Source organism: Chiloscyllium plagiosum, chromosome 25, assembly GCF_004010195.1.
Source record: "Chiloscyllium plagiosum isolate BGI_BamShark_2017 chromosome 25, ASM401019v2, whole genome shotgun sequence".
In the NCBI taxonomy this organism is placed as follows: domain Eukaryota; kingdom Metazoa; phylum Chordata; class Chondrichthyes; order Orectolobiformes; family Hemiscylliidae; genus Chiloscyllium; species Chiloscyllium plagiosum.
In genome coordinates this window covers 49,950,521-49,972,016 of record NC_057734.1, presented here as the reverse complement: position 1 = coordinate 49,972,016, position 21,496 = coordinate 49,950,521, and the positions used below count along the sequence as shown (strand labels likewise).

Sequence of the window (21,496 nt, the reverse complement as noted above, 5' to 3'; positions counted from 1 at the left end):
CCCGTTACCTTCAGTTTGTCCCATGTTCCTCTTTCCTATATAGAATTGTACCACTTCACATTGCAGTTCCCCATTTCTCAAGCATGGATTATCCATACTTCTCTCCATATCCCTTCCATCAGCTTGTGTCCTCAGTGAGTAGTACTGCTGCCTCACAGCACCAGGGTTCAATTCCAACCTTGGTTGATTATCTGTATGGAGTGTGCACATTCTCCTTATGGCTGTGTGGGTTTCCTCCAGGTCCTCCATTTCTTCCCACAGTCCAAAGACTTGCATTTTAGGTGAATTGGCTTTGCTAAATTGCCGAACAGTGTTCAGGGATATGTAGGTTAAGTGCATTAGTCAGGGTAGATAATAGGGCAGGGGAATAGGTCTGGATGAGTTACTCTTCAGGGCACTGATGTGGACTGTTGGGCCAAAAGGCCTATTTCTACACTGCAGGGATTCGTTGATTTTATGAAATCTCAGTCCTCCTCAGAGTTTACTATACTTTCAAATTTCGTTATCTGTAAATTTAAGTTTATGTTGTTATTGTATATAAATAAAAGCAGTGTTCCTAATAACTCCACAACATATCTTTCTCCAGTGTGAAAAGGTAGCTTGCTATTACCGTTTCCTGTCACTCAGTTAATTTGGTGTCAAGGCTGCCCTGGTCCCTTTTTGTCCATGGGCTCCACTTTTATCAATATCTTTTAAAAGTCGGTTTTCTGTCAGGTTAAACAAAAGTGACATTCACAAATTAATCCACACTTATTCTGGTGATTTAATTTTATCTTGGGATTATTGAATTAGAAGGAATACTGATGGAGAGAAAAAAAAAATTGAGGGAAGAAGAAAATGAACCTGAAAGGGAAGTGAGCAGGCAGGTGGGGAGGGGAAAGAGAGGGAGCAGGCAGGCAGGAGTCAGCTGGGGGGGATCGCTGGGAGAGAAAGTGAGCAGGCAGGTGGGGGTTGAGGGGTCAGGGGACAAAGTGAGCAGCAGAGGGAGATAAAGGAAAGCAGAGAGAAGATCGATGGATTCAGGGAGGAGAGGGCTGGGTGGCCATGAAAGAGAGCAATTATTTAAATAATGATTAACCAAAGGAAAATAACAGATTTAGGCACAGCTCCAATTAAAGGGCTGAGAACATTAGATGGAGGGGTAGGACAGTCTCTTATGATGTAATTTCCATTATGAAGACAAATCCTGTGCCTGCTTTCTTGAACAGGAATCTTCTAATACTGTTCAATCTAGTGTGTTTTATTCAGTGAACGTATCAATGATGTGCAAAAAAATTTATTGAGTAAATACAAAAAAAAGGGAAAAATTGAACTCCTGTACAACTAGAAAAAAACTTGTACATTAATTGAGCCAAATGGGCCTGTTTTCAGTATTAGTACGGTTTGCTGATAAGACTATTCCCTGCTGATCAAACGCATCAGTGCTCAGTGTGGTGTTCGTGGATCATTGCCTGATTTCCAGCTTTCCTCCAAAATACTGGCACAATGACAAGAAACCATTCAACAAGGTCAATATTCAAACTTGACTGCTGCCAAGTTCCACTTGTTCAATTTGGCTTGTGAACAGATAATACAGATTCTATTGGCCTAATGTTACTTAAAGCTGTTAATCCCTAGCTAATATCTCTCCATGTCCCCAAACTAACAGGATGTGCAAGACAAGATTGTTTAGTATAGCCCCCCACAAAGTGCAAAATGACTTTAGCAAACATGTTTGGTCAAACAGAAAGTTACTAAAATTTGTCTCAGATCTCTGGTAACATCATGCCAATATTAACAAATTTAAGATCCAACAGTGCTCCAAGAATGAAACATGTGCACGGATTGAAGGGCTATTTCTGAATCAAAGTTTGTGTAGAATTTAAATGCATTTTGTAAAAGTCCTGAATGTCTAGTTCCAAATGCTTCATTTCAGATAGGCATACAACCATGGCATCATTGTTAGTTGTAAGTAACTTTTTTTGGCATGTGCAATCTCAAAAAGGATTGGCTGCATTTCTTTCAGAATAGGTGCCAATTCTCCAGATGATTTTAACAGATCCCTTTCATGCGTTCTTCTGATAATGCAGGAAGCCTTGATTTATTATTCAGGTTGCCCTTCCTCTTTTGGGGGTTCGAACTGTGCAAGCTGTGAACAACAGATTGAAATACTTTAGTTGCCATTAAAATGAACTTCCCAGAGACTTACATCAAAACTTTGTCACAGACTACACCTAAAAATTCTGCTTTGCTCTCAATGAAAGAGTTTTAGTTTTGCAGTTCAAGAAAGTAAGAATATAAATTGTCCTACAAAATGCACAAACCAGAACAGGATTTTTAAACAGCATTCACTGTAGACTCAGCAGTGTAGAACATGAATCAAATCTTTAAATATTTTACTGGAGCAGACCCCACCCCCCCCAAAGAAATACCTGCAAATATTTGACCCCCAAATTAAATATTTTTAAAATTTAATTCACTGTCCAGTTGATTCACCTGTTGGCAGAGGAGATTGGAATTGAATCAACTGACACTAGAGCTAGCCATACTATGGAGCAATGGTTTATAAAAGTCTGTAAAGTAACCAGTCCTACACAAACCCCTGTTAATGGGGTGAATGGAACAGGAAACTGAAGTCTCTAAGCTGGGCAAAATGTTAAAACCCCTTCTATAACATACCATGATTTTGGATCGGAGACACTCCGACAATCAGGCTTCCCCAAAAAAAAAAATCAGTAATAAATTTAGAAAGTGAGATGTACAGAAACAGACCCTTCGGTCCAACCCGTCCATGCTGACTAGATACCCCAATCTATTCTAGTCTCATTTGCCAACACTTGGCCCATATCCCTCTCAACCCTTCCTATTTATATACCCATCCACCTGCCTTTTAAATGTTGCAATTATATCAGCCTCCACTATTTCCTCTGGCAGCTCATTCCATACACGCACCATCCTCTGATTTGAGACATTTGTATCATTGTGCTAGTGTCCCAATGCTTTGTTATCGCAGCAACAGAACCACACCAACATTGTTACTTGAAAATAGCTTTTTAATTTTAAATCATCCGTTTACTGTAATAAAACTGATAAAGCTGCCATGACAGAACAAGAACAGGTGGTCATATTTCAATAGAAAACAGGTCGTTTAGCTATCGTGTCTACAGCAGTTCTTTACTGGAACAATCCTAAATTAATTCCACTATTCCATTTTATCCTTATCTTTTTTCAGTTCCAAACTCAGTTATTATCCAAACTGTTCCCAAAGATAAGCTTGTGCATGTTATAAGGTTAGCAGAAGTTGGAGACGGAGGGAGGGCTATGGTCATGGAGGGATTAACTGAGAACTAGAGAGAGATACTGTTGGACCAGAAGCCAATGCATGTCAATAAGCAGAGAGATGCTGGGTGGTCTGGACTTGGTGCTGGCTAGGATAATAGAATCCCTACAGTACAGAAAGAGGCCATAGCTCAATGAGTCTGCACCAACCCTCCAAAGACCATCCAACCCAGACCCAAGCTAGGCAAAACTTTCTTCCCACAGATTAGCAACACAAACGCCTCCTCTATTCAAACTTCTTTATTATTCTTCATGCATATATCCAAATCGTTCATACAAATCAAAAAAAAAATCACTGCACATAGCCACCCATATTCCATCAATTTAAAGAGTTTAGTTTTGCACTGCATCCATTCCCTCATTCTTGGCAAAATTATTGTCTATCCATAGTTGACCAGAAGCTTTAAGGACCAACTATGTTGTTTGGCATTGGAATCACCCGATTGTTAGTCTGGATAGAGGTGCCTCTAATTACATCAGTGCTGAAAGAGGCCAATTTAATCCAGGAGCTTTCCTAGTACTCACTCACAAAAGAACCAGATTTAGTGGATTTCATAACCTGCTAGTAGGGTTGAAAATCAAGTATAAGCTGTTATACTCTCAAATCTGTTTAGCCCAGGACCTTTGATAACATTTCTTTCCTGTTATTAAAAAAGGACATTTAATCCAGGTATCCCCATCTCAAATCAATATCTTCAAACACCCAGTTTTTCCCAAACACCTCAGGTGAGGTGGTAGTACGGTGGCACAGTAATGAAGAGCCCAGTTGGATGTTCTGGGGACATAGGTTTGACGGTGAAGTTTAAATTCAATAAAATCTGGAATTTAAGAAAAGCTAGACTAATGGCAACCACATGACCACTGTCAATTGTTATAAATACCCATCTAGTTCACTAACTTCCTTCAGGGAAGTAAATCTGTTGTACTTGTCTGATCTACATGTGTTTTCAGACTCTTAGTGATGTGGTTGATTCTTAACTGCCTTCTGAAATTGCCCTAGCAAGCCAATCAATGAGCAATCAGGCAGGGGAAACAAGTTATTTCAGCATTGGACAACAACAAATCTATTCTAGAATACTTAGTACACAGCAGAAATGTGGAGAAGACATCTGGTCGGAGAGTTGGCGTAGTGAGGCTAACAATGTGTGGGGACAGGGTTGGGCAGCCATCACAATTGACAGGTTTGTGAAATTTGTGGGGAGGGTTTGGTTTCTACCACCTTGATTAAGCCAAAGGGTGCATGAAAATCACTTTCTGTACTGAATGTAATAATCTAGATCTCTTGACACTGAAAACTGAAAATTGTCAATCCAACACTTTTCTCCATCAGGGCACATTTTGACAGATTTTGATTCCCAGACTGGATCTGGGATGGTGAGCAATAGTTAACCTGTGTGTCATAGCTGATTCAATCCAAAATTCTCCATACCAGACAGAACACCCATATAAGTGTTCTCTGTACCACCACTGGTTTGATTATATTTTTCATATATTCTGGTGAGTAGAACTGTCTACAGTATACTAGCTGTGGTCAGAGTAGTCTTTGTGCACAGAGTTAAATAGAGTTTATAATATCAATTCTGTGATCTTTTATTAGAACAAAGCTAGAAATATGATAGCTCTGAATTATAGGGACAGGTTGGACAAGCTAGGGCTTTCTTCCTTAGAGCCTAGGAGACTGAGGGGGATCTTATAGATGTATACAAGATCATGGTTAAAAATCACAACCAACAGGTTTAATTGGAAGCACACTAGCTTTCGGAGTGTCACTCCTTCATCAGGTGGTCGTGGAGGGCTCAATCCTAACGCACTGAAAATTTTTGCTATAAATTCTGTGTGATGTAACTGAAATTTTACATTGAAAAATTGATTGTCTGTTAAGCCTTTCATCTATTATAACATTATCGTTTCACGTCTTTCATGTGTCATCCGGGACCTAGGTGTCCGGTCACATTAAAGGTGACCACGATTGTAACACACACACACGCACGCACACACATACTCCCACACGCACCCTCTCACAGACTTAAGACACCCTACACACACCCACACGCGTGTACACACTTGCAGGGTTACATTGTACTTTACTCAAAAACTGTATGCATTCATGCAAAACTCCGTTATCCCAGTTTTTAGATTAGAATCAATCTAAACATCATGGCATAGACAGAACACAGGGGGCTAACACCTTCAACGTATTGTCTAGCGATCACCATTGTTAACAGCTAACCTGAGAATGCAACTTTTTTTAAAAAAGTTGTGATTTACACATGAAAGTGAAACTATGTTATTCTAACAGATGAGAGGCTTAACAGAAATCAATTTTTCAATGTATAATTTCAGTTACATCACACTAAATTTTTGATATAAATTCTGTGTTAGGATTGAGCTCTCCACTACCACCTGATGAAGGAGTGACGCTCCAAAAGCTCGTGTGCTTCTAATTAAACCTGTTAGACTATAAGCTGATATTGTGTGATGTTTAACTTTGTACACCCCAGTCCAACACCAGCATCCCCAGGGTTGGGGAAATCAAGGACTGGAGGGCAGCAGTTAAGGTTAGAGTGGAAAGAATAAAATAGAACCAGAGGGGCAACTTTTTTAAAAAACAGTGGTACGCATATGGAATTAGATGCCAGCAGAAGTGGTTGGGCCAGTACATTAACGACATTTAAAAGACATTCTGACAAATACATGGATAGGAAAGGTTCAGAAGGATATGGGCCAAGTGCAGGGAAATGGGGTTAGCGTTGATGGACATTTTGGTCGGCATGGACCTGTTTGGGCCAAATGGCCTGTCGCTGTGCTATAGGACTGTCTGACTCTGAGGTTAAGTTAGTGAAAAAAAGAGAGAAAACAAAAAAGGATGCCCAGTAAACAGGGCAAGTTTGTTGGGGCACAAACCAAAAGGGATAAGATACCAAAGGTGTTTTAGGTGAGATGAGAGTTACAGGATAGCAGCTGTGCAAAGTAAAGTATAAAGAAAATTGCATTATACCATATATACTCGAGTAATAGTTGATTTAGAAGTCGACTCCCTATTTTTGGCCAAATAGCCTGGAATTTTCCAAATATCTCATGTAAAAGTCAACCCTAGTTCTTCACAGACAACAGATCAACATTTAGGAGTCAGTGTGCCAGCCGTCGTCATGTGTCTCTCCAGCTTTCCAGTCTTCTGGTTGTTCCGCTTTGGTCCCAGTCTGCTGGCTGCTGTGTCCTGCTCTGGGTTTTCAGAATTACCATAATTCATTGTCTTCTCTTTATTTAGAGATCATTTGGACTTCTGCTAATGATACGATATGAATTTTGACAGGCATGAATTTCAGCCCCTCAAAAGTAGTATCCATGTAATAGCTGATCCCATAAATTTAACCTTAGTAAAAACAGAACTATTACACGAGTATATATGATAATTTCATATTTAATTTCATGTTTGGTGCCCCCAGAATGAATTACAGAACAATTGACTCAGCAGCATTTAGAAAGAGCCCTTGGCACCTTACTTGCTACCACAATTGCTACCAACTCCTGAAATAGCAAAGTATAAGGCGGACTGATAGGATGATGGCAGGTGAAGAGACAAAAGGACAAGTGTTGCAACTCCTGAGCTTTAATGAAAAAATACTGTCGGAAAGTACCAAGTTTTTAGGGTGACGGAGGATTTGACTTGGATTTTCAGAATATCAATAGAGAAGAATAAAGGAATATGCATTTGGTTGTGGAATCACACTAGACATGGTGTAAATGGCAAAGGATAACATGAGGAACACTGCTATTTGGGCAAAACAGGAACCACACCATGGCTCTGAAAGAAAGGAGAAAGGAACACGTCTGAAATAGATTCAAATAGCGGCAATCCTTGGTTGAGAAGGTTACATCATTTGAACAGATGCATGGATGAGGAGCAGGGAGATTAAGTGTCCTTGCAGGAGATTAAATCAAGCTAGCTGTGAGAGTCCACGGATTAGTCGAGCAAAATAATAGTAAGAACTTGCTTTATTTTCTTCCATCTCTGAGCATGCATTTCATCCATCTTAGTATTCTGCCTATTGAGTCTTATAAACTTAAGAAAATGATTGATGAAAACTGGATAAATCCAATGTAATAATTCAAAAGGGCTTTACACAATGGGAAACATTGAACAACTGGGTACAGGTACTCCGTATACCGCGTAGCATAGTGCATTACCTTCGCTTTTAATTCCTTATTTTCTTCCAGCAGCAATTCATATTTCTGTCTTAGTTCTATCACTTCAAGTCGCAGTGTTTCCACATCTGCAGTCTCAGGGCCTGATGTTCCCAAATGCTGTTTCAAAAAACTAACAATATTAAGGAAAGAAACAATGCATCTTTTAATAGTCAGATTGTTGGACTGAGCTAGCTACACAGAAATGGGGAAAACAGACTTTCTACCATACCACACTTAAAATATTGCAGTAGAAAATGCACTGAAGTTGCATTTAATTATTCTGAATTAAGCTTAAAGCAATAGATTCCATCTCTTTGCTGATCCATCACTAGCTAGTAAGAAAAACCATGAATGATGACAGATTTAAAGTAAGTGAAAGTGGAGGCAGTAAAATAGAAGGCTGACAAAAAGCTTTATGAAGCACGAAAAAACAATTTCAAAAATTAATTTTTGATTGCCTTCCTAGGAAATTAAGTCATGGAAGTTAAAATGAAATAGCAAACCTACCCTGCAAATTTATTTCACTCAAATTCTATTCAATTTCCTCTTGAAATTACTGAAAGTCACTGCTTTCACCATCCTGGTAGGTGGAAGGTTTGAGGTTATTACCACTCAATGCGGAAAGAATTGAATCCTCATTGCCCCTTACAGCTGTCCCAAAATCTACATTAAGGTTCCCTACTTCTTGAAGGAACAGCAAATGAGATCAGCGTTTTGTTGTCCACCTTATCAACCTTGTACTAACTTCTAGCAAATCTCCTCAACCTCCTTTGAAACACGCTAATTACAGCCTAACCAGAGCTTACAGACAGCATCTATACTGGATGAGAGCAAAATGCTAATTAATTGGCAAGTCATTGCTGCCTGACCTGCTGCGCTTTTCCAGCAACACATTTTCAGCTCGGATCTCCAGCATGTGCAGTCCTCACTTTCTCCCATTGTTATGAACATACAGCATAGTACAGGCCCTTCAGGCCTCGATGTGGTGCCGGCCTTTTATCCAAGATCAAATTAACGTACATACCCTACATTTTACTATCATCCATGTGCCTAGCCAAAAGTCACTTAAATGTCCATAATGCATCTGACTCTACCACTGTTGGCAGTGCACCCACAACTGTTTGAAAAACCTACCCTCATCTCCCCAAAACTTCCTCCAATCACCTTAAAATTATGCCCCCCGCAATAGCTATTTCCACCCTGTGAAAACATCTCTGGCTATCCACACCTCTTATCTTGTATGCTTCTGTCAAGTCACCTCTCATCCTTCTTTGCTCCAATGACAAAAGCCTTAGTATCCTCAATCTTTCTTCATAAGACATGCCCTCCAGTCCAGGCAGCACCTGGTAAATCTCCTCTATACCCTCTCTAAAGCTTCCACATCTTTCCTATAATGAGGCATCCAGAACGGAACACAATATTCCAAGTGTGGTCTATCCAGGCTCTACAGAGATACAGCATAACCGCACAGCTCTTAAACTCAATCCCCCTTCTAATGAAAGCCAACATGCCATGTGCCTTCTTAACAACCCTATCAACTTGGGTGGCAACTTTGGGTCCACGTCCATAGGTCCCTCAAAGATCCCTCTGTTCCTCTACACTGCCAAGAATTCTGCCTTTAACCCTGTAATCCGCATTCAAATTTGACCTTCCAAAATGAATCATTTCACACTTGTCCAGGTTGAACTCCATCTGCCACTTCTCAGCCCAGCTCTGCATACTGTCAATGTCCCACTGCAACCTACAACAGTCTTCCGCCCTATCCCTTCCACCCTGTGTCATCAGCAAACTTATTAACCCATTGCTAATTTCCATCTTTCATGCATCCTAACTTTTTGAATAAGTTTACCATGAGGAACCGTGACAAACGCCTTGCTAAAATCCATATACTCTACATCCACTGCTCTACCTTCATCAATATGTTTTGTCACATCAAGACTTCAATAAGCCTTATGAGGGGTAGGTCACACCTCACAAAGCCATGCTGACCGACTATCTCTAATCAAACTATCCTTTTCCAAATAATCATAAATCCAGCCGGAGAATCCTCTCCCATACTTTGCCCACCACTGACATAAGACTGACTGGTGTGTAATTGCCATAATTACCCCTATTCTGAGAATTTGCCACCCTCCAACCATCTTATACTACCCAAGTGGACAGTGAGGACAAATATCATCGCCAAAGGTGCAATCACTTCCCCTAGTAACATTGGGTATATCTCATCTGGCCCAGGGGGCTTATCTATGTTTTTTCAAAATTTCCTTCTTAACATTAACCTGTTCGAGCATATCAGCCTATTTCACAACGTCCTCACAAATGACAAGGTCCCTCTCACTAGTGAATACTGAAGCAAAGTATTCATTAAGGACCTCCCCAACCTCGTCCAATTCCAGGCACAGGTTCCCTCCAATATCCCTGATCAGCCCTACCCTAACTCTGGCTATCTTCTTGTTCCTCACAAGAGTGTAGAACACCTTGGGGGTTTTCCTTAATACTGCACCAAGGCTTTTTCATGCCCCTTTCTAGCTCTCCCAAGTCCATTCTTCAGTTCCTGTCTGGCTACCTTGTAACCCTCTAAAGCCCTCTCTGATCCTTGCCTTCTCAATCTTAAGTAAGCTTCCTTCTTCCTCTTGGCTAGATGTTCCACATCTCTTGTCATCCAAGGTTCCTTCACCCTACCATCCCTTTCTTGCCTCAGTGGGACAAACCTATTCAGCACTCGCAAGTGCTCCTTAAACAACCTCCACATTTGTCATGCATTTCCCCGAGAATACTTATTCAATTTATGCTCCACAGTTCCTGTCTAATACCATTGTAATTCCCCCTCCCCCAATTAAATACTTTCCCAAACAGTCTGCTCCTATCGCTCTCTCCGACTATAGTTAAGGTCAAGGAGTTGTCGTCATCACCAAAATGCTCTTGAGAGATCGGACAGCTGACCTGGTTCGTTGCCAAGCACCAAATCCAGTATAACCTCCACTCTAGTCAGTCTGTCTACCTACATATATAGAGTCAAGAATCCTTCTTGGATACAACTGACAAAATCTGCTCCATCCAAACTATTTGCACTAAGGAGATTCTAATCAATATTAGAAAAGTTGAAGTCACCCATGACAACCCTGTTACTTCTGCACCTTTCCAAAAATTTGCTCCTCCACGTCTTTGTTATTGGGGTCTATAGAAAACACCCAATAAAGTGACCACTCCTTTTCTGTTTCTGACTTCCACCCATACTGACTCAGTAAACAAACCCTCCTCAATGATGCAGCTGTGATACTATCCCTGTCTTGCAATACCACTCCTCCTCTTTTACCTCCCTCCCTATTCCTTTTGAAATATCTAAACTCTGGAACATCCAACAACCATTCCTGTCCTTGTGATATCCAAGTCTCTATAATGGCCACAACACTAACTGCTTTCTCTTTATATTGGTATTTCTTGTGCATTGCACTGATCAGTGCAAAGCCTCAGTAAAATTTTTTAAGCAACACTTTCAGTGTATCCCACCAAATTCAACACCCAATGGAAATGCAATTCCTTACATCCCTGCCCAATCTCTCAGGCTGCCATTAAATCTATATTCTGGATCAGTGGTGCTGGAAGAGCACAGCAGTTCAGACAGCATCCGAGGAGCAGTAAAATCGACGTTTCGGGCAAGAAATCTATATTACCTCTTCCTTTACCTTCCAAAGGACATCTCTTCACATTCCTCTATTGCTCACTTCACATGTTCAGACAGAATGCCTTTAGCTTTAACACCTCCCCATTTACCTTAACAGCATCTGATAAATAAATGGCTTGAAACTTCTGTCAAGCTCCCTGTCTCTTCCAGAATTATTCTGCTTATTTTTGCCCAAATTGCTTCTCTGCCCTACCTCCCTGTTAAATGGGATAGATTTTAAACAAAACTAGCAATTCCAGACTGGATACTCATGAGACACGTGGACCATTAAAAGCAGAATTATGTTAAACCAGAATAAAACTTCATTGCCCAGCATATTCCCATTCCAATATCACCATGAAGGCAGGGAATCAACCCTAGTTCAAAGAAGACTGCAGGAGTGCCTACCAAGAGCAGAACCAGGCAAAATGAGATGTCAATTAGTGAAGCTAAAACACAGCACTAAAACGCCCAGTGTTAATAGAATGAGACAGTAAGCTTTATCACACTAACGAATAGGATCCAGCTTTTGCAGTCTTGTCACATCCAGTTGTGGTGGCAGACATTTATGGCCTGTCCACTCGTTTAATTATCCTCATTCTCAGTGATTGGGAAACCCAGCACATCAGTGAAAAGTCAAGCCTGAAGCATTTGTGAACTTCAGCCAGAAAAACTGAGTTGAGAATTCACCTTGGCATACGCCTAACAACCCAAGCAGCATAGATTTTATTCTCAAAACAATTCATACCATTCTATGTGACTCAATAGGAAGCTTATAATGGAGCTAGACAAGATTGGAGTTAAACCAAAGGGGAGGTATTATATATAGTTTTGTTCACCACAGTATGGAAGGATGTGATTATACTCAAGAGGGTGCAGAGGATGTTTCCTGGGCGAAAGCATTTCAACTAAAGATAGGATGGAGTTCAGTTTTTCTTGGAGCAGGGAAGACTGGGTGGAAGGTGGTGTGAAGAGGAGGTCCACCCTGACTAAGGTGTACAAATTAACCGAGGCATAGATAGGGTGGACAGTAAGAATCCTTTTCCATAAATAGATAAATCAAGAACCAGGGTGATAGATTGAAGGTAATGTGTAGGAGGTTTGGATTGAAGGAAGAATGTTTCACAGAGGGATTCCAGTCTTTATCTGGGACTAAGAAGGATGGGAGAGCAGAAACCATCACAACATTTTGTAAATACTTACATGAACACTTGATACATCTCAGCATAGAAGGCTTTGGGCCAAATGCTAAGGTGAGACTAGAATGGATAAGTGCTTGATGTCTGGTGTCGCCACGCTATAAGGCCCCTTATGTGTTGCTGGAAAAGCGCAGCAGGTCAGGCAGCATCCAAGGAGCAGGAGAATCGACCTTTCGGGCATGAGCCCTTCTTCAGGATGCCCAGGATGTGGGCGGCATGGTGGCCCAGTGGTTAGCACTGCTGCCTCACAGCGCCTGTAGACCCGGGTTCAATTCCCGACTCAGGCGACTGACTGTGTGGAGTTTGCACATTCTCCCCGTGTCTGCGTGGGTTTCCTCCGGGTGCTCCGGTTTCCTCCCACAGTCCAAAGATGTGCGGGTCAGGTGAATTGGCCATGCTAAATTGCCCGTAGTGATAGGTTAAAGGGGTAAAGGTAGGGGTATGGGTGGGTTGCGCTTCGGCGGGTCAGTGTGGACTTGTTGGGCCGAAGGGCCTGTTTCCACACTGTAAGTAATCTAATCTAATCTAATCTAATCTACCTGACCTGCTGCGCTTTTCCAGCAACACATTTTCAGCTCTGATCTACAGCATCTGCAGTCCTCACTTTCTCCTATAAGGCCCCTTTCCATGCTGTAAAACTCAGATCAGGAATCTGCTGAAGGCAATGGCTACTGCAAGACTATGCTCTAGCAGTATTCTGACAATAGTCCTAGCTTCTATATTTCAATAGAAATCTCCGCTCCAATTTGTTTCAACAGCAGTGACTGGTAACAATTTGACTGCCATTTAAGAGCTTCTGTAGATCAAAATTATGCATCTTTGCTCACCACATCACTTCTTTTACCCTAGAGCACACATGACAATCTGCAGGCAACCCTCAACTTGGCTAAATAAACCAATTAAGCCTTAACGTAAAGAATATACTTATTTTTCCATATTTTTGAATGTGGACTGAAGTGAATTTTAAAAGTTTTTTCCCCTCTCCAAATACTGAAGGATTGCCTGACACTCACTGGGAGTACTGTTTACACAGCTGTTCGTACAAGCAGGAGAGAACACCTAGTTACAAACCAGTTGAAAGCAGGAGTGTGCGCAAACGTACTTTCAGTCAGCAATTTGAGTAAATTTGAGGAGCTAAGACAGATTTTTAAGTGGTAATGGGTTGAACAGATCTGAAGAGAAGGCAGGAAAATGAGGTTCAGGAGCATAGCAGCCATGATCGAATGACAGAGCAGACTCGATAGGCCAAATGGCCTAATTCTGCTCCTATATCTTATGAACTTATACACTTCATAAGATCATGAGGGGCATGGATAGAGTGAATGCACTCAAGCTTTTTCCAAGGGTTGGGGGAAATCAAGGACTAGAGGGCATCAGTTTAAAGGTTAGAGGGGAAAAGAATAAATGGGAACTTGAGGCAACCTTTTGCTTTTTTAAAAACTCAGTGGTATAGACATGGAATAAGCTGCCTGCGGAAGTGGTTGAGGTGGGTAAATTAACATTTAAAAGGCAACCAGAACACCTGGAGGAAACCCATGCAGACATGAAGTGAATATGCAAACTCCACACAGTTACCAGAGACTGGAATCAAACCCAAATCCCTGCTGCTGTGAGGCAGCAGTGCTAACCAGTCATCTTGTTCTATCTGGAGATAATTTGGTTGTGTGAAATGCCAGCCTTCTTCTATTTGTACCAAATTGGAAAATTAAAAAAATCTAGAATCAGTGAAACTGACCACACAGCTGTTTGAATCTTGTAAGTATCCAACTGGTTACTTTTTAGTCCTTTCAATAGAAGTCAGCCATTTTAAACCAGTCTGGTCTGTGTGCAGCTCTAACCTAACGTGGTTGGCTCTTACATGACTTCTGGAATGGATCACTTAATTTATCTTAAATCATGACAGTAGTCCAAGTCCAGCACAATCACACCAACTTGATAAGGACAATGAAACACAGGCAATAAATGCTGACCTAGCAGCAGTATCTACACCTCAAGCGTGAACTAACAAGGTCACAGCTTTTTCAACAGCAGACTTTCTGAATGAAGTCAGTGTTTTCCGTCCCTCTTCGAGCAATAAAGGATACTCCATTGCATTGTTGGGCTTCTCCGGCTCCTCATAGAGGGCAACCAGCACTGAAAAACATAACATTTCAATTCTATACGTTCACTAAATACTATAACAGCATGCAAATGCAAAAACAAAAACCAAAATTTTTAAGGTACTATGATTAAACTATCCCACATGCTCTATGGCTTTTAAGGCATAGAATGTACTCTGCAGCAAATATCAATGTAACTTGTACAAAGATTTTGGTAGCATCACTGAGTCGAGCCCTGAAGGGTATGTCTGTTTGATTGGAGCTAGACCAGACAGCAAGAATGCAAAAAGTGAGGGAAGAACCTGCTTACTATCATCTTAACCAATCTACCCTAATGAAGTAGCCCATGCTTTCAACATCTGAGGTGTCACAAATGGAACTGAATGCACATTCAATGAACATCCATTTTTGAACTGATGCCGGAAGAAAGATTTCTGATGAAGCAGGTGAAGATATAAAGCAATACCAGTGGACCATTTACAGCAACGACCCCTCAAATTTCTAATTTACATATCAATCTCAGCAACATAATCCAAAAATAGTCTTAGGATTTCATTTCCCCGCACTTTGACCTTTGGCGTTGGCACATTAACAAGTAGTATACTCAACATTCAGTACTAAGTGAGCAGAAATCTCCAAAAATATTCCTGCAGATGCTAGAAATCAGATTTTAAAAATACTGGAAGTAATCCACTTTGATAGCAGCTTGTGGAGAAGAGGTCCAAAGAACAGTGGTATTCAACTCAAAACCATTGTAATGACTTGGTTTAAGAGATCATTAAATATTGGAGCTGTAGGTTTAACATGGTAAGTTACCTGTTCTGCAGTTTACTGACAGCAAAGGTGTAGGATCAAATTACTGCAGATGCAGGAATCTGTACTGAAAACAAGACACTGGAGATCACAGCAGGTCAGGCGCAGCTACAGTCAAACAGCAATCTAATGCCAAGTCTAGATGACTCTTCACCAGAGTTAAAGTGAAGTGTGGAGGGGGCAGCACTTTTTCGATAGTTGTTGTTAGTGGTGGTGGGGCAGGCTGGCGGATTAGGAATGCTGATAGTTCAGATTAAGTGATCAGAATGTGAGAATGGCAAAAGAGTGGTGTATCGAACTGCCAGACTTGAAAGAACAAACAGTCCCACTAGAGTGGGCAGGGAGGAGAGGGGAGAAGAGGTCATGGTGACAGAGGAGGTGACAAGCTAAAAGAAAAGGGATGGAATGGCAGTTGGTTCACAAACTATTTATTGCTTGTGGACAATGGAAACATCCTGAGTTTACAATAAACAGACTTCAAATCTTCCAAACCCTGGAAAGGTGTTGTAGGTGTCAACTTGTAAACTGTTATGATGTTAACCATCTATTTGTTTCTAAGAGGAAGGGGGTCTGGAATCATGAATAATAAATTATTTACTCCTGGATACAAAGGAGTTCACACTTCATAGGGATGGGATAAAGAAAACCATTATGAAATCAGATTACTGACCTTTTCTACAAATCAATTAACATTATGGGCAGAAAACACAGGTTCTCTGTTCAGCAACAAGAAAAAAAAAGTTGGTTTTGACTGAGCCACAAGGGGCATAGATTATGAAAGCAAGGAGGGTGATGTTGAGCTTGCACAAGATACTTGTTAGAGGACTGTGTACAGTTGTGGGTGCCACATTCAGTAATCAAAGTTGATTGAACACAATGCAGGAATGATTTATGAGATATGGCTCCAGGTTGAGGAACTTCAATTATGATTGATGGGAGTTGGGGACTGTTCATCCTGGAGAGAAGGCAGTGAGGGGAGATCTGAATGTGGTTTTCAAAATCATGAGCGGATTGGACAGAGAAGATAAAGTGAAACTATTTCCACTTGCGAAAGAAACAAGAACAAGGGGCCTTAGATTTAAAGTGACATGCAACAAAGCAAGGGTGATGCAAAAAGAAATTGTTCACACAGGGAGTAGTTAGGGTTTGGAGACCACTGCCTAAAACTTGGAGGCGGGAAGTTCAGTTAAGGCATTCAAGAGAATAATGGATAGTTTTTTTTGGATCGTAATGGAATGCAGGGATTTGGGGATAAAACACTAGATGATAGGCTGTAATTTGTTGTCCGGCTCTGTGTAAGCACAGTGAATTGATGGCCTCTTGAGATTCTGTTATTGTCCGAAGCAGGAGAGGTATTCTTTAGTCAAAAAAAACATATCCTGCAACTTTCTAGAGTAAGAGAATTGTTCTGGCATGGTCAGGAAAGGAGAATCATTGGAAAAGGCTTTACCAGCTGGTGGTAGATTTCAGAAACTCTGAAAATTGGGAAAAGTACATCAATACAGTCATTCACGGTTACAATTAGTTGGGGGTACAGGAGTCCATTTGAAACTGGGAGCAACTGTGGACTGCAATCCTGTAACAAGGTGACTAACTTCAAAAAGGGAAATGGTCCTCTCTGTAGTTTGCTCAATAGTGCTCTTAGCCATTCCTCACAATGAAAGTTTTAAAATGTGAAATATTGTTTTTCAACTAAGTTTGGCAGGGGGGTTGGGGGGGAAAATAAGGAGTGAGAGAAGAACTTGTTTTTAAATACTGTTAGTCTCAAACAAACAGAGACAAAATATTAACTCTTTCTCCACAGACAGGTGGGTGGGTGACCATGTCCAGATATTTTTTGCTTTAATTCCCCCCATTAAATATTGGGAAGACAGTTCTAGAATATACCTGATCAGGTTCTGGGGATCTAACCACCTTTTGTGTTTCAAGACATCCAGCACTTGCCTCCTCTGTAATATGGACATTTTTCAAGATGTCACCGTCTGTTTCCCTACATTCTATATCTTCCATGTCCTTTCCAACAGTAAATATTGATACAAAATACTCGTTTAGTATCACCCCCATCTCCTGTGACTCCACACAAAGGCCACCTTGCTGATCTGTGAGGGGCCCTATTCTCTCCCTAGTTACCTTTTGTCCTTGATGTATTTGTAAAAACCCTTTGGATTCTCCTTAACTCTTTTTGCCAAAGCTATCTCATGTCCACTTTCTACCCTCCTGACTTCCCTCTTAAGTATACTCCTACTGCCTTTATACTCTAAGGATTCATTTGATCTATCTTGTCTATACCGGACATATGCTTCCTTCTTTTTCTTAACCAAACTCAATTTCTTTAGTCATCCAGCATTCCCTATACCTACCAGCCTTTCCTTTTATCCCAACAGGAATATACTTTCTCTGGCCTCTCATTATCTCATTTCTGAAGGCTTCCCATTTTCCAGCTGTCCCTTTACCTGTGAACATCTGCCCCAATCAGCTTTTGAAAGTTCTTGTCTAATACCGTCAAAATTAGCCTTCCTCCAATTTATAACTTCAACTTTTAGATCTGGTCTATCCTTTTCCATCACTATTTTAAAATTAATAGAATTATAGTTGCTGGCCCCAGAGTGCTCCCCCACTGACATCTCAGTCACCTGCCCTGCCTAATTTCTCAAGAGTAGGTCAAGTATGACTAATTTTTTGCAATTGTCCCCTTACAATATTATTTGTTTTCCGTGATGTGGAAGTACCGGTGTTGGAATGGGGTGTACACAGAGATCACACAATATCAGGTTATAGTCCAGCAAGTTTGTCTGGGGGCATTAGCTTTTGGAGCACTGCTCCTTCATCAGGAGCTTGTGCAATATATTCTGCAGCCACAGCACTTCAAAGGCTAGTGCTTCCAGGTGAAGCTGTTGGAATATAACTTGGTGTTGTGAGATTTTTAAAGTTTGTTTTCCAATGTCCTTTGAAAAAGTTTACACCCTTTCTTATACATCAATAGGTCCTTGGTATCTGCTGAGAGGATGGGGGCTTCTCACCACTATCTACAGCCATTTGTCTAAATGAATTGAGCTAAATTCCTTAAGAATTGTTAGTTTGTTTCACTTATAATTTCAGTATACCTACATAGAAATATGTAATGGCAATTACTTAAGGCCTTTGATTATGGGAACTTTGAATATGCAAATGGGTTCTGACTTTCCCACTTACACTTTACTAAGTAACAAGTTTTTCTTCATCACTAAGATTTCCATGAGGCACTTCATTATCTTACCTGGTTGCCATGAGTATTTAGGCCATGATTCTGACTGTGGAAACTGTTGCCTCAACTAACAATTCTCTTCAGCAATTGGCCATCCAACACCCATCACCACAACAGTTTATATGACAGGATAAAAAGGGTGTTGATTAGTTTGTAATTAGACACTGGCCATTGTGTTGCCATGGAGACAGTCTCGTGTTACATAAATTGTTGTGATGGTTGGAAATTTGGCATTCTCAGTCCCAATTCGTGAAACACAAGAAACATGGGCAATGTATCTCTCTTCAGCGATAGCTTTTGTTGGCATTCTTATGCTGTAGGAAACACAGCAACTAATTTGCACACAGCCAGTTCCCACTGACAGCAAAAAGAGAAGGATCAGATAATCTGTTTAGTGGTGTTGGTTGATGGCTTAATATTGGCCAGGCCACCAGTCAGGTATCCTTGCCTGTATTTCAAGTTGCATCCTTTGTGTATCCACCCAAAAGGGCAGACCTGTTGGACTAACTATTTGAAAAGGCAGCTGCTCTAATACTCCTACATTGAAAGAATCCATATAGATCATTTGCTCAGCTGTTGAATCACTGATTGCCTGACTGGGGCATCCAGAATACCAACCCCTTGAACCCAGTTAAGAAGAAAAACATGAGAGGAAGGGTCAGATTATTGTTGCTTTCAAGGTGTACCTAAGATCTGCTTCAATGTTCCAAGATTTGTTCAATATCTGCCCAAATATTACCACTGGGGACTTCTGCATCTGATTTTGTTGCCTAAGATGTCTATGAACATCCCCAGGATGTTTCATATTTATATAATAATACAATAAGGCATTCAGATGCACTGCAGAAATTCACCATGACTCATTAGACACCACCTCAAAACCAACATCCAGAATAGGGGCAGCAGGTACTTGCAAGATCCGTTTCACGCCACACATAATCCTGAATTGGTATATATAAAACACTGTTCCATCGGTATCACAAGGTGAAATCCTGGAACTCCCTTCTTAACAAGATTGTGTGTACCTACAGCACATGGACTGCAGCAGTTAAAAGAAAACAGCTCACTACCACACCTCAGGGACAATTTGAGCAATACAGACTAGGCCAGCCCAGCCAGGAACACCTACATTCCACAAATGAACAAAAAAAAGAGTGAAAACAGCACCTCACCTTTTGTAAGTGTATCCAGTACACCACCTTTCTCTAAGTATCTACGAAATTGCTCTCTACGGGAATCACCAGCCTGGAGAAAACAAGAGGAATAAGGTGTTTATTGCCACCAATAGGTACATGCATATGACATGTCTATGATAGCTCCCTGACTCCATTCCTATCCTCCATGGTCCCAACTGGCATTCCAGATACCGTGTGTGCAGGAAGTGCTCCTAACAGAGAAACATGAGCTCCGAGGGGGTCACAATGCAGCTCAAGGGACTGGAGGAAAGGGAATGGGTGACCACCAGGCAGTCAAGGAGAAACAGGCAGGTAGTACAGGATTCCCCACCCCAGGTCCTACCCACAAATCAGTTTTCCATTCTGGAAGCTGATGAGGGCATTGGTTCCTCAAGAAAGCGCAGACAGAGCCAAGCTTCTAGCACCAGAAGCAGCTGGACTGTCCAGGAGTTGGGGGAAGAAAGCAGGAGCAACAATGATAGGGATTCGTTTAAAGAACAGTCAGGCGTTTCTGTGGCCACAAAAATGATTCCAAGGTGATATTACCTCTGTGCCAGGGTCAGGGATGCTACAGAGGCTGCAGGATGACAAGACAGAGGTTGTAGTACATCATTACCAATGACATTGGAAATGAGGGATAGGCATCAAGAATTTAGGTAGCTGAGCAATAGTCTAAAGAGCATGATCTCAAAGATCTCCAGATTACTCCAACTGCCACGTGCTAGTGAGGAGAGAAATAAAAGAATAAGTCAGGTGAATGCTTGGCTCAAGAGTTGGTATAGCAGGGAGGGTTTAGATTCCTGAATGACAGGAACGGTTTCTGTGGAAGATGGAACCTTTTGGGGCAGCACGATGGCTCAGTGGTTAGCACTGCTGCCTCACAGCATCAGGGTCCCAGGTTTGATTCCAGCCTTGGATGACTGTGTGTAGAGTTTGCACATTCTCCCTGTGTCTGTGTGGGTTTCCTCACAGGTGAATTGGCTATGCTAAATTGCCCATAGTATTAGGTGCATTAGTCAGAGGGAACGGGTCTGGGTGGGTTACTCTTTGGAGGGTCGGTGTGGACTTGTTGGGCCGAAGGGCCTATTTCCACACTGTACGGGTCTAATTTAGTCAAGCAGAATGGCCCCCACCTGAACCAGAATGGGGGTTCTTTGCACGTGGGTTTGTGCGCACCACTGGGAGAAATTTAGATTAGTTTGGCAAGGGAAGGGACAGCACCACATCGAATTTCAAGGTTATAAAAAGGTAAGGCTGGATAGCCTCTCCTTTCATTCTAGGAATATTATCAGTAACTTCAACATAACATCCTTAAAAGGCCTGAGTGAAGAAGGTAAACCTGCTAAATATCTTAACTACCCTACCTAGGCATGATGCAAATTTCAAAGTAGTGTGTGTCAGAACCGATAAATCTCACTGTTCTACAATATGAGCCAAAGCCTGACCATTAATTATATAATTGCTGCCCTTGTTTGTTTTGCCAAAATGTAATACCTTGCATTTAGCCAAATGAAACACCATCTGCCACTCAGCCAATTGACCCAAATGATCAAGATCTCTTTGCAACATTAGATAACCTTCATCACTGTCCACAATATCTCCAATTTTGGTGCCATTTGCAAACTCACCAACCACACCACTGCCATACCATTCAGGTAAAAGACAAACAAAAGCAGACCCCCAAATGTCCCCACATCCAGACACTCAAAAATCACTAGTCCCAACTCTCTCTCCCCCAGTCCTTGTCAAATCCAACACCCACCAACCCTCCCCAACTCACCTCTCCACCACCCCTT

At 41.3% G+C, this 21,496-nt stretch overlaps 1 protein-coding gene across 1 annotated transcript in view; it reads right to left on the bottom strand.

The window, feature by feature from the left end:
- Window positions 1-1,258: 1,258 nt before the first annotated feature.
- The window catches only part of LOC122562867 (MYC binding protein), a 20,834-nt gene continuing 596 nt past the window's right edge, over window positions 1,259-21,496 (bottom strand). Inside the window, exons 2-5 of the mRNA XM_043716157.1 lie at window positions 19,698-19,770; window positions 14,454-14,502; window positions 7,507-7,636; window positions 1,259-2,128 (exon numbers count right to left, since the gene is read on the bottom strand). Of these exons, the coding sequence (XP_043572092.1) occupies window positions 2,084-2,128; window positions 7,507-7,636; window positions 14,454-14,502; window positions 19,698-19,770 (297 nt within the window). The 3' untranslated portion in view covers window positions 1,259-2,083. The remainder of the gene's footprint in view (window positions 2,129-7,506; window positions 7,637-14,453; window positions 14,503-19,697; window positions 19,771-21,496) is intronic.